Here is a 20,598-nt window from a genome sequence, read left to right on the forward strand (position 1 = left end):
CGGAATTTTAAAAAATGCTAGATTTGAAAATAAACAGGAAAACGGAATCTCAGAGGAAAGTTTGTACTTTGGTGCACACAGTTTCAGGGAGTGAACAGGGTCAGGTGCAAGTTTTCACCCCAGTCTTCTGTTTTCATGATTTTTTTTGTTGCTAAAATTTAAAAAAAAATCCGTTAACCAAGAAATTAAATTAGTGTGGCCTTAGATTACAAACTCTCCCCAACAGTTTCTGTTTCTTGCAACTCTTTTGCATCATAATATTATGATAAAAATATTTTGTGAAGTAAAGTTTCCCCTCTGTTACAGCCTCATTCTAAAGCCAAATATTAACTTTTTATAAGATATTATGAAGGGTCACAAGGTTTGTCCCAGAAAGAAACACCCCCATGCTGGTTAAAACACAGCATAGGGGTCCAGATCACAGCATCTGTATCTGTACCTATATAGCCGGTATAATCGCCATTCGGCGTAACACACCAGCTTCGCAGGCACGCGGCGCGGCAGCAGTTGGTTATATTACACCGAACGACCTGTCACGTCTAACCTTCGCATATCTAACTGCACGCATTGTTTAAAGCTATCTAATGAGGATGCTTCCACTGTACTTGGTTGTAACGAGTTCCACTCTACGATCGTTCTAGGAAAATACGAATTTTTAAACACATCAATCCTAGGTTGAAAAGTCTGATACTTAAAGGCATGGCTATTTCTTGTCCTTTTCTGAGCTGGTATCAGATACTTATTAGTTGGTGCGTCCACCAGTTTATTAGTCATTTTGTACATCATGCATAGTCTGGACACAGCATAGTGGGCCTGGCCTGGCGAGAACACTGTACTGTCTCCAGCCCAGCCCATATCAGTACTTGTAGACAAGCCACTTTGTATGTTTGCTCTCCTATTTGGGCCACCATTTAAACTGCCCATCCCCTGACCTTACTGGACCATTAAGGCCTGACCCTTACCTTATATGGGCATGATGGCACCCCCTCTTACCTCCTTACAACTAAGGTGGGCGGGGCAACTCCGCAAGTTAACCAAGATGTCTTGGCTGCTGGAAGATTTAACTATTAAGTCTTCAAGACACTGACTCCTGAGTCTTCAATGATGACACTTTTGGGAACCTATCCATAGTGGCCGCTCGAGGGACTTGATTTTGACTTGAAGAAAATTGCCATGTAGAAAGTTGGCCACTGTACTATACAGACATGGTTGCTGGAAGATTTAACTACTTCAAGACACTGACTCCAGTCTTCAAGAATGACATTTTTCCAGGGAGCCTGTCCATAGTGTCCACTCAAAGGACTTGATTTTGACTTGAAGAAAATTGCCACAGTTAATAACTGAGTTATGTAGAAAGTTGGCCATCCACACAAGTATACTGTAAATGCATTTAAGTTCGCATGGTTTTAATTTCGCGGTAGGGAGAAAATGGAGTGTTCGCGGTGGTTCTAAGTTCGTGTTTGAAAAAATAGTAGTCAAGGGGGTAGGATCCCCCCATGTAGGCCGTCTTCCATGTTTTACCCCTGGTGTCTCATTGCAAGAACCAGTCTATTTACTGTTACTGTTAGACATTGTTGGTCCTCCTGAAAGCATTGCCAGCCTTCTAGATTTGGTATTGAGTGTTGCTGGTATCCCCCCATGTAGACCCTCTTGCGTGTTTTTCCCCTGGTGTGTCTCCTGTCCTGGAGTCCATTGTCTCCCTTCTGTTGCTGCAGGTTCAGGTCGTAAATTCCACATTCCGACCTGACAGTGTGCGATGCCCGCAGACAAACACACCAATTATATGTGCCTTAATCAGCTGGCTTGTTAGGACTAGGAGCGACAGGGCTGCCCAAAACATGCAGCTTTTAGGGCTCGAAATACTGTAAATGCAGAAACTCTCTACCGCGAACTTAAAGCCACAGCGAAAAGCAGTTGCATTTTGTGACTGTGGTGCTACTATTGTTTCAAACGTGAACTCAAAACCACCGCAAACACTCCATTTTCTCCCTACCGCGAAATGAAATCCTCGTGAGCATTTCTGCATTATTTTACAGTATTTCCATAGTCACATAGCACCTATTGCCTAAAATGATTTTCGAGCCCTGGTCTTTTAAAACAGAGTTTGTGTCTTTTCCACGCAACAGTACTTCAAACTTGCCGTACCGTTACTGGGGGTTCTTGAAGTTTGTCTGTTTAGTCACTTGAACATGTCAGTCAACATAAGATCACCCAATGGTAACTTCTGTGTTGATCACCAATGCCAAGAATTTACATTTTCGCGTGCAAAAATTTTGTGTTGGTTGGTAAATTGGTTGTAATTTGTCATTATTTCAAGTATTTATTTGTGGCATAAACTAGCATTGTTGTTATATGATACTTATATACATATATTTGTACCTCAATACACTTGAAAGTTTTGATTTTAAAGGATCTGAAATCCTGTGGTGGAGAAATGAGTGCATGGCAGGTGTGCTACTGTTAAGAGAGACCTCTTGCAGGTCATCATGTATTGCATGCCAGGACTATTGTCTATAGTCTAGACTAGTGACCACCTGTCAACATTGACCAGATTTTATCAGTCCCATGAGTGGTCTTCTTGGGCAGATTATTTAGTAGGAAAACTATCTTGACTTTGATCTGATGTGTTGACATGGTTGATTCAGGATGTGAACACAGACTGTTTATAACAGTTTTGTCTGCTCAACTTTTGCCCTTCCGGTGTTGCTGTCTGAACAGCTAAGCTCACATTTCGGCAGGCATGAGGGATCTTGCTTCTTGTCAGTGTTTAAAGGAAATATCTGTTTACAAGGTGAAGACGTACCTGGGCAAGGTCATTTGTAGGAGGATACTAGGGCTGACCTTTAAGTTATAGCTGCCCATAGGAAAGCATGTTAAGATACACTGAAACAAGGCTTCATAAAATTACTAACCCAAATTTCGATCTTAAAAATTCTTCTACACTGGAAAGTCACAAGGGTCTAGTTTATAACCATGCAAAGAAAACAGATGGTTGTACAGCTCAAACTCCGAGGAAAGCTGCCAGTGTCAAGGAAACCCTACCTTTGACCCCAGATTTCTGATGTATCCCTCCGCATCACCCAACAACTCACATCTATCCCATCTACGCAAACTAAAATGGCAAACTAAACAAATTTCGACCAAAATGGGAAAGCTAAGACCCTATACCTGTTCCCTCTAACCAAAAATGTCTCCAGATTGGGCAAAAAATTTCAAGGAAAAGAAAGGTTTTAAAGATTTTAAGTAGGAACTATAAAGGAATTCAAATGTTTTGTACTCTACTGGGCAAGGCAAACGTGAACTTGAAACCACTGCGAACACTCCATTTTCTCCCTACCGCGAAATAAAAACCATGCGCAGCGAACTTTAATTAATTGACAGTACAAAAATGTAGCCCTTTAGCACTAAAAATGTGTCTGTTCCAGGGTTAGGCAGTAGGGAAAAGGCAAATTGTGTTTCTATGCTTAGCCATGTCCTTCCTGGATCCTTTAACTAAAGTTTAAGACATAGATCTTGAGTCAGCAGAAGTCTTAGGAAGTTCCCGTGACCTCCGGTTCGACTGTGTCCATGTAAGGACCTGGAATGCTGACACAGGCCGAGTTTTCAAGACTTGCCAGAATTCCTTACCCAGTTTTTAAGACACAAGCTAAGTCGGGGTGACTCTCCGCGAGTCTTGTAGCAGTTCTTAGTTATTTCTAGAGGTGAAAGTAGGACGTCTCAAACATGACACATCACAAGGAAGACGGGAGGGCGGAAAATTCCTCTCATTTTTGCACTGGTGGCTCGTGCCAAACTATAGAGGGCTGGGGGAAAACAGGTCTTTGTTTTAAAGCTTTATCTTTGACTTCGAGCATTTGTGTCATCACTGACTTTGTGTGTGTGTGTGTGTACGTGTGTGTACGTGTGTGTGTGTGTACGTTTGTTTGTGTGTGTGTGCGCCGTGTGTGTGAATTGAGTGACAGGCTTTTCAAATATTGTTTTTGTGCTGTCGACACAGAATTTTGTGTGCCTATAATAAAGACAAAAATGAATTCCTTAATAATCAGTAACTGTTGAACCCATTTAGAAAGGACTCATTTGGTACTAACAAAATATTAATTTTATTCATCCAAATACAATACCAAACAGTATTTGGTGCAAATTTGGTATGCTGACACAATGGGGCTAACAGGGAAAAGCAAATCTGAACTCAATACTGTATACATCTATTTTATCATACTGTTTTCTTACTGTCAAAACAGTTGCAATAGGGTGAAAACTTCCTTACGCGATCTGGGGAAATGGTACAAAATTCTTCCCATTTTTTCAAGCCGAGGTCATATGAACTGAATTACCCCACTGAGAAATCAGAGTAAATATTGAGAGCTCCTCCCAACCTAGCAGTCTGGCAGGTCACCGAATTAGAAGTCTATTTCTGATGAAACTTGTTGACTGACAGAGAGAGGCTGTTGTGGTTCTGAGCTGGTATCTGTCACGCTCACGGCAAATGTCAATATTTTGACCCTAATGGAGCTAATTTGATATTATGGATCTGTATCTGTACTGTACTATATATATAGCAGCTGGTATAACTGCATAACACACTAAGTCTAGCTTCTGTATCTGTATAGCCAGTATAAAAACTATTGACACCCCCCGAGGAGTGTACTTTTACTAGTGAATTGATTTCTTAGCATCTATGTCACCTACTCTCACCTCTCAAATAAACGTACCTGGTAGAGGTGAGAGTACATGTACATGTAGGTTAAAGTTTGCATCAGATCGTTGGTACCTGCAGTACTGTTCAAATCTCCTAGATGGCACTGCTACCATGGGAAGAAGCAAATGAATATGTTGTCATGTTTCTTGTTCACTTGGATGTTATTATCTCCATGAAAAAATGGAGATATTGTTTTTGGCGTGTTTGTGTGTGTGTGTGTGTGTGTGTGTGTGTGTTTGTGTTTGTGTTTCCGGACTATTGAAGTCAGCATAACTCAAGAACCTCTTGATGGATTACGATGATATTTGGTATGTGGGCGGGTGTTGTGAAGCCGAAATTCAATGTCGATTTTGGGCTCCCTGGTATGCGACCTTGGTACTGCAGCAGAACTTCCGTTTTTGTATCTTTTGACCTGGACGTGCTGTGGTCTTGATTTTTGGGTGGCAGATAGCTTGTGATGTAATAAAGAAGTGGTGTAGGTTTGGGCCCCCTAGCAGCTTGCTCTGGAACTGCAGTGGCGTTATTGGGAAAATCTTTTAAGGAGAATAACTGAACGAAGGGACGACGGATTTCTGTGATATTTAGTATGCAGGTAGCTTAGACAGAGATGTACACAATGATGTGCAAATTATGCTAATCAACACTTAATTTGCATAACTAATGAGGAAAACCTATATTTGCAGTGTTTTCCATTATAAGACTCAAATACATGTACATAATATGTAGTGTATGGCAAGTGGAGCACCAGCAGATACCAATTATGCAAATAAATTCCTAATTTGCATAATCAATGCAAACGTGCCAGAATTCATCCATTAGTGGAAAATGATAGGACTGACAATATTGCATCATGTCTAAGTTAGATAAAGGTGTTTATGACCAAACATATATTATGTAAATGTATAAGTCATTTGCATAAACAGAATAGTTCATGGAGATATGAGGTCGCGGAACTCTTGTTTATAAATGTAATGTTATTTCTTAAACCAATATCACTCTACAGGTGTCTCACCGCATCTGCATTTCAAGGATTATTAATTTTTGTTATTTTGGTCGGTGAATGTCCAATCCCTCAGCTAATGTAGTATCATATCATTGCAGCTTACAGTATTAATAAATATTATGGTGCAAAGTTTTAGTATAATCAATCTCTCAACCTCTGAATCGATGAAACATACAACTTAGCAGGTTTGAAACAAATGCGTTTCCAGCGAAACTCATAAATCCATACCATTACAATAATTCCCTTTGTTGGCAGCCGTCAGTCTCGCAAGACTCGTAATTCTCGAATGCTTATAGAATTACAATGTTGTGTATACATTTTCATAATTATGCCATTGCCTTTAGGACTAATGTCGTTACACTTATTGATATCTTTGCTGCAATGTTGTACGTGAACTGGCTAGATAAGTAAAGGAAAATGAAGACAGTGACTCAGGTGAAGTTTTGTTTCCTTTCGTCTCTGCAGCCGAGCACGATCAACATGAACCAGTGCACGGAGAGAAGACTGGCAAGGTCTACATGTAAATGTTTGTTTGTTTTTGTTGATCTGCGTACTTAATCATCCTTTCCTTCCATTTCTGCAGCCGAGTACTATTCCCCAGGGCACCATCAACATGAATCAGTGCACCGAGGGACGACTGGCAAGATCTACATGTAAAACCTAGCATTGAATTTTGGAATTGCAGGGGCATTTTTGTGAATTTGCTGAAATTTCTCTTCCGTTTCTGCAGCCGAGCACGATCCCCCAGGGCACCATCAACATGAACCAGTGCACTGAGAGAAGACTGGCAAGATCTACATGTAAAACCTAGCATTGAATTTTGGAACTGCAGGGGCATTTTTGTGAATTTGCTGAAATTTGTCTTCCGTTTCTGTAGCCGAGCACGATTCCCCAGGGTACCATCAACATGAACCAGTGCACCGAGGGAAGACTGGCAAGATCTACATGTAAAACCTAGCATTGAATTTTGGAACTGCAGGGGCATTTTTGTGAATTTGCTGAAAGTTGTCTTCCGTTTCTGCAGCCGAGCACGATCCCCCAGGGCACCATAAACATGAACCAGTGCACCGAGGTGTTCGACGGCCAGGCGAGGACCGGCAAGGAGAACTGTCTCACCATCGTCACCCCCGACAGCACCGACTACGTCTCAACCGACAACAAGTTCGACATAGACAGGTGCAGACTTTCTTCTGTGTGTTTGTTTGTTTGTTTTGTTTGTTTGTCGACATAGACATTTCCGGACTTTCCTCTGTGTGTTTGTTTGTTTGTTTGTCGACATAGACAGGTGCAGACTTTCTTCTGTGTGTTTGTTCGTTTGTTTTGCAAGAAAAAGATGGTTTGAAGTCCTGGTGAACAATTATTATTGATAGTACCTTTACGCTAGAATTAGGTGCACACCTCCTGGATTTTGGGTGCACATGCAACCAGAAGTTTGAGTCCTGATGTTGCATTGTTGTCTTTCTATTAAGACAATCAGTTTTTAGATACATTCTTATTTTGGTTGTTTTTTTGTTGATTACTTTCTCTTGTTTCTTTCTTTATGTCAATACAGTTTAGGCCACACCAATTGCTTTTCTTGGTTAGCGGAATAAAAAAAAATTATTAAAAAGAAATGCTAGATTGGAAAAACAACATGAAATTAGGAACGTTTTTAATTTGGTGCACACAGTTTCAGGGAGTGAACAGGGTCAGGTGCAAGTTTTCACCCCAGCCTTCTGTTTTCGTGATTTTTGTTGTTGCTAGAATTAAGGATAAAAATCTGTTAACCAAGAAATTAGATTGGTGTGGCCTAAAGGGCAGGCCTGTAAAGCAGTGTGTTAAGCTTAACACACTACTCCTACCCTGTATAATCACTCACTCACTCACTCACTCACTCACTCACTCACTCACTCTCACTCACTCACTCACTCACTCACTCACTCACTCACTCACTCACTCACTCACTCACCCACTCACCCACCCACTCACCCACTCACCCACCCACCCACCCACCCACCCACCCACTCACCCACTATCCGGTATAACGTCTTCTTTTCCCCATCATCTGGGGGTTTGACGTGCTCGCACATGGATGGGGAAGCTTGGTGGCTGCTCGCCAGGTGCCTCTGTCCTATGGACTCACGTTGCTTAGGTCAAGGTGGTGGAAGTCCTCCCTAATGCTGTCTATCAACCTCTTCCGTGGTCGTCCCCGTGGGTTTCGGCCCTCCGTGGGTTTTGGCCCTCTGTGGGTTTCGGCCCTCCACGGTCATGTGAAGGATTTTCTTGGGCCACCTCTCGCTGTCCATTCTTTGTAGGTGTCCATAGTACCTAGTTAGCACCAGCTAACCTTCCTGGGTCACACCTCTAGAGCCACACCCACCCAGGAAGTGGTCAAACTGGTCTCCGCAGCTCCAGACCCAACTTGGAGTAGGCCTGAGCTCCGCGGACTCAAAACAATAGCGAGTTTGTCTTCCCCGCTGAGCAGTTGCGTAAGACATCCTACCCCATAGTTATGCAAATACTCCCGTCGTCCAATGTGAGACAGCCGCTCAGAGGAGCTAACTTCAAAATATCTAAGGGTACGAAATCAGCACTCCTGGTCTCCGTTACCAGAAGGGGTGTCTTCGATCTTTCGGGGGCCAATCCGGACCTATTACTGTCCATTGCAGTCTCCATGTGGCAACTTAACAAAGTAACAGGATGCTCACAAAAGATGTGTTACACTGAAGATACGTCATAGTCGTTTTAATGGAAGGTTTAGCACGTTTATCGTCTGATTTTAGCTGGTAAATCTGGCTAGAATTACGATATCTAGTGAGTACGTAAGAAGCAAATAGGAACGCATGTACAATGCTGGTAGACAAATATATGATGAATAAGATATCTATGTTCACAATCCTGGCATTTCCAACGCTCATCATAATGATAGCTTATTAATAGCGGTGCCGAAACCCCTTGCGTGCATGGCACCGGCCCGGTCCAATCTGCTGGCCATGATGTCATTGTTCCGTGAACAGCGGTGCCGTGCATACTGCCGGTAACGGTCATGTCGGGAAAAGAAGGATTTTTGGGCGTTACGAAATGCCTCGTATCGTCCTTTGTCATCGGTTTTTTATCAACTAGGTGTTTTCCATGGGTAAATAGGACACCAAACATGAGAATCACCACCAAGCCAAGTGCCTGAGTCGAAGGAATTAGCAGGACACTCTGGGAGTCAGCAGAGCCGACTGGAGGGCTCTGGATGAAAACAGAACATCCTGGAGGTTGATTGATTGATTGATTGATACCTAGTCCTTACCCAAATCAAATTGAAAATATATTAGTATATCAGTTACTCAGTAAATTTTCAACTTCCTGCTGTGTTTCCTCCCCTGCAGGTGGTACGAGGTGCTTGTGATCTACCCGCGCAGTAAGAAGATGAAGAACAAGCGGAACTTCACCATCCCCGGCCGCAAGGCTGACAGCCCGGACCTGGACCGGCCACTGGAGGGCGGCACCGCACTGTCTGGGCAGGAGAAAACCAGCGACGAGGAGGACAAGGAGAACCAGAAAGTAAGCCCAGAAAAAACTCATTTGGCTACAAATTCTCCTGAAAAAAAAAAAAATTTTGACAAAAAAAAATTTAGTTTTAAGGCAATGAGGAAAACCAGAGAATCCAGAAATTAAGAAAAACATATAAAATTGTTAGAAAGAAGGAACACCAGAAAGTAAGATGAAAAACAACAACTTGCTCCTGAAACTGTTAGAAACATGGTAGTTTTATACATGAAATTGTCAGAAACATTTTTGAAAAGAAATTGCAGTCAAACCTGGTGAGGCAACTACCTGGTATAAGCTAGTTCACGGTTGCTAATACGCATGTGCAGTGTCAAAGGTAAAGGCCCCCGAGACGTAAATAAACCCGTCGTGGGGTTATTATGCAGATCGAGACAATGTCGAGACAAGCACTGTTTACAAGCCGGGGGCCTTCACCTTTGACACTGCACATTTGTAGTTACAACCGTGAACTAGTTTATAGCAAACAACCTCCAGTGACAAGCCACACTAAAACGGTCCTATCCAGTTTTATATAACATGTAATACATGTGGTTAACCCAACCCTGTCCTGAATAACCACCTGTCCTCACCAACCATTGTTCATACGTGTTCATGTAAGTCTCTCTGACTACTGGAGTGCTTGCTGAGCGCAGGTTAGACTGCAATTTTGTTCTGGCCGAAATTGAAATTGTCAATCTGTTTAAACATTATTAGTTATTTTTTTAGATTGTAGAAATATAGACATTATTAGGTTAATTGTACAATTTAGCCACCACCTTGTAAAATTTCAATTTTTCATTCATTGTCAGTAAAAAAAAAGGCAAATTCTACATAATATGACACTGTTGTATCATTCTTCAAGACTCAGTGTATTTATATTTCTTTTGTGATGATATGTTTTTGATCAGAGTCACCCTTTGCTCATGTTTTTTTTCTCCGTGTTCATTCACACCTATGTCCTTCACCGTGACATCTGTCCTGTCTGTTTTTATTCTATTTCCCTTCTACTCCCGCCCCCCTTTTTTTCTCAGTAAAATGCTCTCTTCTCTTCTCTCTCTTCTATCAGTATAAATAACTAACCAGCTCTCCCCTGCCACAGGTCCACTTATTTAGATTTGAGATTAAGTCTTTTCCACACCTATTGGTTTTACAGGGGCGGTCCCTTCTCTGCTGCTTTAGCCCATGGGCCACACAGGCCACTACTGTCCACTTAGGCCACACCAATTCAATTTCTTGGTTAACGGATTTTCATTTTCCCAAAAAAAGAAAAAATTTAGAAACAACAAGATTCATGAAAACAGAAGGCTGGGCCAGCCTTCTATTTTCATGATTTTTTTCTTTTCTAAAATTTTTTTTTTTTTAAATAAAAATCCGTTAACCAAGAAATTAAATTGGTGTGGCCTTATAGTGTACATTGTATGTAAGCCCAATCAAAATCCCTTTTGAATTTCAAACCAATTTTTGTAGGGCAAATTCCATAGCTGTATTCCAGCCCTATCGAAATCCCTCTAGAATTTCAAACTTTTTTTGTGTGTGGGGCAGATTCCATAGCAGCTTCTTCTAATCCCAAAGTTGTTGTTACAAAATTGATGAATTTATGAAATGTGGCCAATTAAAGTGGATCAAAAAGATACATTAGATGGAGGAAAGATGAGTTGTGGCAGACTAACCCTTTCTGTCTGAGTTTCTCTTGCAGTTTCTCGTGTTTGCATTAAAGCAGGCCTAAATACTGCAAGCTTACATTATGTCATTAAACCCCCGTCACAAATAAGAAATTCAGCTCGGCCGATGTGTTGGCGAGCTTCAAATGTGCATTTTCGGCTGCCGACGTCCTGTCGATTACGCGGGCTTTGTGCGATTTTTAGAAATAAAAGTTGATCCAGATATTGGCCTTTTACCAGGTTAGTCGCTACTGACTTCCTCCATGTCCAAGAGATCCATCTCATGGGGGATTTTTAGTTTTCGAAGGACGTAGCCCGAGATTTTCATTGGAAAATATGGTCGACGCTCTACAAAGTTAGCCGATGCTCGCATGATTGTGACGCCGGCTTTATGGCATTGTACCTTCTGATTGATAAAGGAATTAAAGGAGCACAAAGCAATTTTAGAATGTTCGAAGATAACATTCAAATTTCTAGTCCTTTCTGTACATAGTTTAAAAACTTTTCTGTACATATCGACCTTCATGGAGCAAAGATGCGATGTCGTTGTGTGGTGAGAACTTGTTGAAAATCTGGGCGCTGATTTTTGGTTGGTCCCAATATACAAAGGACTCCTCGTGTGGCTTGTTTCTGTGCTCTTTTGAAATACCCAAACTATGAAATCATGACAGAAATGTGCTTCAAGAAAATATGATACAGTAATGCTGATATCATACAGATTGGCATCTCCAGAATATTTTCCAGTTTTACCATTTTGAAAGTGCTTTGTCTCCTTCATGTAACTTGGAGAAAAAGCTCCTCCAGATTTGGTTGGTTAATTTCACTTCATGGCACTCTGTCCATACTACTACATGTATAAATAACTAAAAACAGCATTGTTAATTAAAATATTTTACTAATTTTTTTATAATGTACTTATTTTCCAAAATAAACAAAAGATCTTATTGCCAAGTATAGGTAGTAAAACAAACATTTCAATTTGCCAAACCTTCATATTTCTTGGATAACTTAGATTTGAATGTCCATACATTAGTTTGTATCCTATAAAAAACACAGTCAGTCAGGACTTAAGCTTTGCTTGCTGCCTTCCTTGCTTTTGCTCCCTCGATTCCAATCAACCCGTTTTATGTCTTCTTTTGATTTGTGTTTCCTTTTTTTCTGATGTTTCGCTGATTGATGAGAAAAATTACTAACGTTGTAGATCGATGTAAACTGATTAATAAAATGATACAGCATGTTGCATGGGAGATCGGCTATGGAGCTAGTTCATCTTTCCTTGTTTTATCTGGGGTTTTTTCTTACTGGTAAATGCTGGGTACAACATCAAAATACAGACTTTCCCTGAGTTGAATTTGGCCAAGAAAATATGATGTTTACAGTGAATCTTTTAGTAAATTCTTGGATCCCAGATCAAAATCATTTTCTGAAATACAATTTCTTTCCCAGGCCAAAACTGGCTGAAAACAAAGAAATGGAAGTCCATTCATAGTTCACAAAGAAATACAAATTTATGAACTAACAAACCAACCAACAAACCAACTGAAGTAAAAATTAGTGATTTGAATTGGTTGTGGTGATCAAAAAAAGAAGTTTACACCTTCAAATACTACTTTTTCTTGTGAAAAAACTGACCCAAACTGCTAGTTCTGAATAAGTTTTCCTGTAATGATGCTGCAGTAACTCTCCTACTGACTAGTTTTAGCAAAAGGGTTACGTCAAAGAAAAGTAAAACCTCCAAAACTGAAGAAAACTAAAACCTCCAAAACTGCTTACTTTCCTTGTGCCAGCAACACCAAGTCCTGACATTTTCCAGTAAGGAAAAGGTAACTCTACTACTGACTAGCGCTAGCTTCCTAGCCCATCTCCCTGCAGTGTTGCTAGATCATTGCTAGACGGGCTGCTGCGTAGCTTAGCTTAGCTCCTTGCACGTTTGTCTTGTTTCCTGTCCGCCCTCCGAAGGCCAGGCCTCGACAACCGACCAGGGTCACCGTCGTCAGTCTCACTTTTCCGACTGTACAAAAAATTCCGTCGTTTCCATGGATACAGGACGTCCCCGGTCAACCGGAGAAGGAGAAGGATTCCGAGGTAGGGACGTCGCCAAGGGAACCGTTGTCCCCGACGACCGTGACTTCTCAACCGCCAACGATACTGCCTCAGAAAGCGGACAAGGACACGAAGAACGTTAACGGGGACCTGAAGGGTCAGCGGAAGGAAACGAACCTCGAAAGGTACAACACAATGTCTTCCAAGCAGCCGGACAGGAAAGGCTCTGTCGGGGGTTCCTCCAGGGGGACTTCCAAGTCTCAGAGTCCCGAGGAACAGCAGGGGAAAACCCCTAGCGAGGACTCGAGTGACGAGGCATCGAGGAAAGCGGGGACGATGTACGAAACGTTCAGCAGCACGGACATCAGAGACGAGAGACGCAGGCGGAAAACGAGCGACTCTTACGCCAAAATCGCCGACGTGCCAAAGGCCAAGCGCTACGAAGCCACGGACTTCCCCTCCGAGTCCGGAGCAACTTCTCAAGACGCAGAAGAAGACGACGACGAAGAAGGTACGTCTTCCGAGGAAGAAGACTCCTCAGAGTCTGAACCCGAGGTGGCTCCCCAGGAGCCAGTCTCAGAACCGCCTGCGGTGGAGAAGAAACCAGACAGCGCAGCGTCCTCCCCAGACAAGCAGCGACCAAAGAGTCTTGGCGTGGAAGACTTTGAGAAGCTCCTTGGAGAGAAACCCAAGCCCATCTTAAGACTCTATGATCAGCTGGAGGCTCTGGAGCCTGACTGGCCGAGGGAACAGGTGAGGGAGGGAAGGAGCGAGAGAAGAGGGAGGAAAGAAAGCAGAGAGGTAGGCTAACTTTTACTTATTGTCTAATTAAGAACTGTTATGACCTTGAAAGTTAAAACTCCTTAAATTTCTTTGTATATGTGAAAGAAAGCAGAAAGGTATCATGGTACCTTTTCCTTATTGTTTATTAGTTCTAGTAATATATAGAAGCTGTTATGACCTTGAAGGTTTGTTAAATCCCTTGTTTAATTTAAACCTTTTCTTCAATGTCTAAATAAGAAGCTGTTATGACCGTGAAGGTTAAAACTCCTTGAAATTCTTTTTTTATTTGAAAGAAAGCACAGAGGTACAGTACCTTAAAGGGGCATATTGTAGAATCTGGTGGGCAAAAACTACAAATAGTGAGAATTTGAAAGATCTACATGTACACTAAGAATCACATTTGTAACTTATTTCTTACTTATTTCCAATATATTCCCGTCATTTCGTAACATTTCCACCATTAATAAACGACGAAAAACGCAAAACGTGTAAAATCTGGTTCATTTACGTATTAACTTGCGTCCCGCAAGTTAATATGCAAATAAGCCAGCGTAGAACGCTACGAAAAATCCGAATAGACCGTTACGGTCGGAGATCGAGCGTCATAGGAAAATCACCACAAGTGATCAAACTTCAGAACGTCGCACGTTCGATCGCGTGTTCGGCGATGGTTCGACAAAATGGCGGACAAGTCAAGTGGTGGTGGGGATTGTCTATATAATTTTTTTTACGACGTTCGCACGATACTACAAAGTCGCATCAATACGTGATGAATATTGCTGTGCAGTGCAATAAGGTAGATTCAACTAATGATGTAGAAAAATAATCAAAAACAAAGAATTTTGTTTTATGTTCATGTCACAATATGCCCCTTTAAGTTTTCATTTATATCTAAATTTTACTAAGAAGCTGGGTAAAGGTAAAATAATCAAAAACAAAGAATTTTGTTTTATGTTCATGTCACAATATGCCCCTTTAAGTTTTCATTTATATCTAAATTTTACTAAGAAGCTGTTATATGACCTTGAAGGATTCTTGAAATTCTATGTTTAACTTAAAGAAAGTAGAGAGGTACGTATACGGTACCTTTAACTTATTGTCTAGATAAATTATTATAAGAAGCTGTAATGACCTTGAAAGTTTCTTTTATGTCTTTAAAAGTTTTGTTCATGAAATAATACCTATCATGGTTATCAGCACTTTTTGTATTCCAGTGCCATTGTTGATATAAACTTTATATTAGCTGAAGAAGCCCTTCATAAACACAAGAAGCTGTGTTGACCTTGAAGGTTTCTTTAGTAGCTCTTTGCTACAGAAGGTCGTTTGGAAGTTGTGTTGACATGGCCGGAGGGGAAGAGGCCGTGGTATTCCCCGCGTAAACAGTGTCAGGGGAGAACTGCAAGGTCGACTTACAATGCAAGGTCAAGTTGCTGCACAGACGAAACAAGCATCTGAATTCTGCTTTGGATTTTTAATCTGTAGTTTTTACTTGGAGGGGGCGAAGCAGTGTTTTTTGCATGTCTGTTTGCGTGTCTGTCTGTGTTCCTGAGATTCTCAGTTGTTTATGATACAAAATGCTGCATCTTGGCAAGCATCCCTGGTGCTGCTCTTTTTGTTTCTGGGAGTGTGGATCGCAAAGTAGTATGGGTAAGGGGGTGAAGTCTGCCATGTCTTGCTTTGTCATTCCCTGAGGTATGTAAAATATACATGTACATTGTGTGGGACAAACATTGAAAGTGGCCAAAATACAGATGATTGTCTAGATCCACAGACCCAATATTTATTACCAAAAGCTATAATTGTCTCCAACAGAAAGTACATGTAATACTGACATTGAAAGCTGCTAGGGGGCCCAAAATCTAAGTGTTTCTTCCTTTAGCCAACACCTACAGCATACCACAATTATCACAAAGATTTATCCTCGACTTCTCGACTTATGCTGCCCACAGACAGACAGATAGACAGACAGACAGACAGACAGACGCACGCAGGTACGCACCGAAACATTTGATCTTCTTGGCAAAGGTACAACGTAACCGGCCTTCTGACAGGAAGTCCCCTACAAAAGATGACAGAGGCCCGTCCCAAATCTTTGAAACCCGAGCCCCTTCAAGGCTTTGAGCAAAGAAGCCTTCAGAACTTTGGCATGTCTGAAGGAAGGCTGGTCCCAGAAGACTTCTTAAGCGATGACTTCACAGCCTTGTTTTGTTGACCGAGAGGAGTTGAGTTTCCTTTGTGTAAAGTCCACAGCTGAGGCACACATGGCTCTGGGGGGATAACCTACGCACACAGACAATCACAGGAGCCAACTGGGACCAGATTGGAGCTTTCTTTGTCTGAGATACAGTGTTTGAAGCTCAGTGTTTGAAGCTGTTAGTACGAGTGTTTGAGACTGGTCGTAGTGGTCGGCGAACAGGAGGTTAGCAGTCTGCACTACCAGGTTGTTGAAAATGGTAATGTTTTATATGTTACAAAAGGTTACGAGTAGAGGAACAAGATCTGAGCTTTCTATGTGGTACCAGTATGAGAGTGTTTGCAGTTTGAGTTTGGTATTGCTGACTTTGTCCTAGCAAGGAGGTTAGCAGTCGGCAGGTTGTTTGAAAATGGTAACTGTTTTATACGATGTTAGAAAAGGGTATACGAGTAGAGGAACAAGATCTGAGCTTTCTACATGTATGTGGAACCAGCATGAAAGTGTTTGCAGTTTGAGTTTGGTGTGGCTGACTTTGTCCTAGCAAGAAGGGTGTACATGTACATGACAGTGTATAGCAGTCTGTATGTTGCTTGAAATGGTAATATTCTATTAGTTACGATAGCCTATTCAGACAAGATCTGAGCTTTCTAATCTATGTGGAAGGTTCACACACTCGTACCAGTATATGCAGCTCTGTTGGCTGTGGCTGATTTTGTCTTAGCAAATGCCAGTCTGTGGATCTTTTTAAATGGTAGTCTATTTTACTTTACGGACAAGATCCTTCTGTGTGGAAGGCTAAGTTGTTTGTACCAGTCTGAGGCAGTGTTTTGAAGCTTGGTGTTCGGCACGGTTTATTCTGGCTTCCCCATTCATGGTTGTAGGAACTGGGAACTATATTTTTAGGTTTCTGATCTTGCAACAGGGGACAAGTGTAGGATTTCTGTACTGCTGTGTGTGTTTTGAGGCTAAGAATGTAGGGGCAGAGTTTTGCTTGTAATTTGGTTTAGTAGCTGGTTTGAGGAGGGCCTGCATGCCCCTTTTACGTAGAGCGTAATCGACCGTTTTAATTTTACGTAGAGCGTTGCCGACCACTCCATAATTTAGCGTAGAGCGTAGGGGGGGCTTTCTGAATTTAGCGTAGAGCGTAGGGAGGCTTTCTGAATTAAGCGTACTACGTAGCCGGCCCTCTGAATTTAGCGTAGAGCGTTGTCGGGACCCCCCATGCAGGCCCTCTTTGAGTAACAGTCAGATATTTGCTACTTACAATATATGAGTCTAGATGTAGAAGTAGCTGTAACAGTTGTAGATGAATGTTGAATATAGGATATTTCCAGATTTGTGTGTGTGTTGAATTGATGCATTAAGCTAGACATGTTGAAACAAGTCACTCTGTATTACTGTTAACTGGTGTGAAAGTGGAGTAGAATGGAAGATATGCCTGGTAGACAGATATTTGGGAGATGAAATTTTGACTTATTGCAGTTGTGATATCATTAATCAGATATGGAACTGTGCATTTGTCAAAAGTGACATTCAGTCATTAGATTCTATCTATGATGTACACATATACTAATGTACCTTGCTGCCGCATCATTAATCTTGTTAAAAGATAAGATTTTGGTTTATTAAGATTTTGAGTGATTGAGTGAGACAAATTCTTACATTATGGAAGGGTGTGAAATTAGAATTCGATGTATCTGATTTAGATTTTCATCTTCGTCTTCAACTGCTATCTTCATGTTGTAGGATTTGCAGCCTGGCTGTTTATATACTGTTTATAATTATATATACATGTAACATTTTGTATATTCCTAATACATAGGGCCTTTGATAATGTGGATAAGACATGCATGGTAGGTTATAAAACCAGAATATTTCTAAAGTTGCCGAGCCATCTTTGCTTCAAGTAGAAATGCTGTACTATAATTCCATTAGGGTAACTTGTGGAGGTAGCCCTGTGTGAAAGTGTAACTGTATTGTATTACATAAGATGTAGATTTGCTGAACTTTGACAGTTGAGCAGCCATGGTACCTGTACAAGAAAGAACCACACGTCTTAGCTCACACGTTTTATCACTTCATTTTCTTCCCAGGAGCCTCCCTCGATGCGACGGCGCAACGCCGCCATGCAGGCCGCCCAGCGCAGAGCGCGGTCTCTCGGACCGGAAGTGCGATACACCGACAACATCTCAGTAAGTACACGTAAAGCTGATAGAACTAGAAAGGCCGTCATTTGCCCCTGAGCAAATACAGCATGTTTCGCCAATACCCCTCCCCATGCAAAAATGGGCTGTCCCAAAATAATACCTGGGTAAATTGAAATATAATGAAATAACTACAAAAACAAAAAATTGGGACAGCCCATTTTGTCAGTTTGCCAGGCTTACCTTTATTCTAACAAGAAAATTACATGTATATTCTAACTGTAGTAGAAATTGTGACGGCTTTTGTAAGAAGACAAAACAAAAATAAAATGTTCAGCGAAAATTCCAGCCCGTCAGTCATAAAGGTTGCCGTAACATTTATTCAATGCACACGTAAAACCCTATGTTCTGGCAAATTAATTAGCGACGCACGCCACCTGGGTAAGCATCTCCCCGGATGAATGTCGGTTTCTTCGGTGACCAATGGCATAACGTATTCTTCTCGCTGATTGGTTGCTGGTAATTGGATCATCCCTGTTCATGGCGACATGTTCGCTTTTAAATCGGCCAAGACGCGTCACATAATCTATGTTATGGAATTGTAGAATTCAACACAGAAAATAAAACTAATCCGATTATTCAACTGCTTAATTTTTTCTTGTTACAACAGATAAACTGAATCTTTGACCAAATCAACCGCAATTCTGGTGTTGCAGGTCCTTGCTGCGTCGCTTCCCGTCAATGTTTTTTATTCCTACAGTAGGGTTCATTGACCTTTGGTTTACGTTGTTCCCGAGGTGTGGTTTTCCATATCTTTTCGGCGTTGTATGACACTGTTTTTAAGTTGCGTTTTTTAATCATCATTTTCTACCAAACCGGGCATCTAATCTGCCATGAACAAACAACAAACAAAAATTCTGCCCTCAAAATATTGTTTAAATCATATCCACGTGAACAGCGATTGCAAGCCGTCTTGTGTGATTCTTGTGAGATTCCATCTGTCAGGAGCAAGGAAGTTGGAGCAAGGAGGTTCATATATAAAACCTCATTGGTTGGAGTTAGTATTTTGGGTAGTGCTAATTACTTTTTATATTCAGATGCTGAAAATTTCCAAAACTGGTAGCCGCGGCGACTGTTGGAGGGCTTCTTTTACTTGCAGCCTTATGCATTAGCACTATCATAGTGCTACGAAACTGGGCGACTGAAGGCGTAACCCAATTGCAAGCTACCGTGAAACTGTAACACAACTCAGGCTTTGCAAAAATTTCACAATTTTTTTCTAAACGCACCGCAAATCTCTTTCGTTACAAGCTATCCGGTAACCGTGAAACTGTAACACACACAAATTCCCCCGCTACCATCCTTTGGAAACTGTGTGGTATTGAACCAAAACATCACCGCAATATTTCCTACTCGATACAAAAATTTACATCGCTGTATTTCACCAACGAGAAGCAAAACTTACCACTGAATTTGGAACTACGAGTCGTTGTCATGTGGGGACCGCGTGCTCGCAGGCCGAACGCGTATATACAACGAGCTTCCTCATTGGCTCAGAGCTGACCAACCACACAATCACTTATACAGTTGAGTACCCATGCAGCGCGCCCAGGTGCAGCCCGCCTATTGTTTGCCTTTGAAACGCCGCCCGTGCCGCGGGAGACAAAATAACCAAAAATTCCATGAAAAAATCGCAAAACAAGTAATTTTGAAGTAGTGTATGCCCAAAAAAATACTGGGATCCAATGCACAACTAAACCAAGTTTCAGGTCCTTAGGTTCCAACACCACGGCACTGGAGGCCATATAGTGCGACTTTTGTCTGAAAATGACCAAAAAACCTCGATAAAATGATTTTAAAAACTTATATCAACAAAATTAAAAAAGGGTCTAGCGGTATACTCTTACTCTACCTGCATACCAAATTTCAGCCAATTTGGTTCACGGACGACCGAGAAGAAACGATTTGAAGATTTGACAGGAGAAGGAGAAGGAGGAGAAGAAACATGACAAAAAACAATATGTTTCGTTGGCGAAACATAAATATGTTTGAGGTGTATACATATTTAACGCTTAAAAGTCATTCCCTTGGTTGACATTAAAAACAGAAGACTGGGAGAATGATCTGAATAATTTTCACCCGTAACACCCTTGAGTGGTGTGAAGACTAGCCAACTGCTGCCCACCCTTGTATCAGAAACCCCGGCAGCAGTATAATCAAGTAATGGATACATCATACAACTACTGTGACTATACACCCTTGTAGTTGTACACACAGTTTCAGGATTCGAAGTGAAATACTAACAGTCAGATACAGGTCTTCCTCCCAGCCAGCAATTTTCGTATCATCCCTTCACTTAATCTTGATTCCGAAAATAATTTCATCAGGTTGGTAGAACAAAGGATATTTGGAGTTTCCTTTAACACAACCAGGAATCTCACCTGCTGACGTTAGGGTGTCTATCAGACACCATCTTCGGAGCTTCTGACTGGAGTACTGCTTCTCGCTGCTATACATGTAAGTAGCCGATGCAGGTGGCGCTTTTGCGGCGAGAA

The 20,598-nt window shown here is 41.5% G+C and overlaps 1 protein-coding gene across 8 annotated transcripts in view; it reads left to right on the forward strand.

Moving 5' to 3' along the window:
* The window catches only part of LOC136440092 (protein outspread-like), a 124,515-nt gene that overhangs the window by 51,398 nt on the left and 52,519 nt on the right, over positions 1–20,598 (forward strand). For 7 of the 8 annotated variants that reach the window (XM_066435884.1, XM_066435890.1, XM_066435887.1 and 4 more), the window contains 4 exons: positions 6,727–6,878; positions 9,059–9,233; positions 12,839–13,723; positions 17,993–18,091. In XM_066435884.1, coding sequence (XP_066291981.1) covers positions 6,727–6,878; positions 9,059–9,233; positions 12,839–13,723; positions 17,993–18,091 — 1,311 coding nt within the window. The remainder of the gene's footprint in view (positions 1–6,726; positions 6,879–9,058; positions 9,234–12,838; positions 13,724–17,992; positions 18,092–20,598) is intronic. The other variant, XM_066435888.1, reaches the window with a different exon arrangement.

This window comes from Branchiostoma lanceolatum, chromosome 8 (genome assembly GCF_035083965.1).
Source record: "Branchiostoma lanceolatum isolate klBraLanc5 chromosome 8, klBraLanc5.hap2, whole genome shotgun sequence".
Classification (NCBI taxonomy): Eukaryota; Metazoa; Chordata; class Leptocardii; order Amphioxiformes; family Branchiostomatidae; genus Branchiostoma; species Branchiostoma lanceolatum.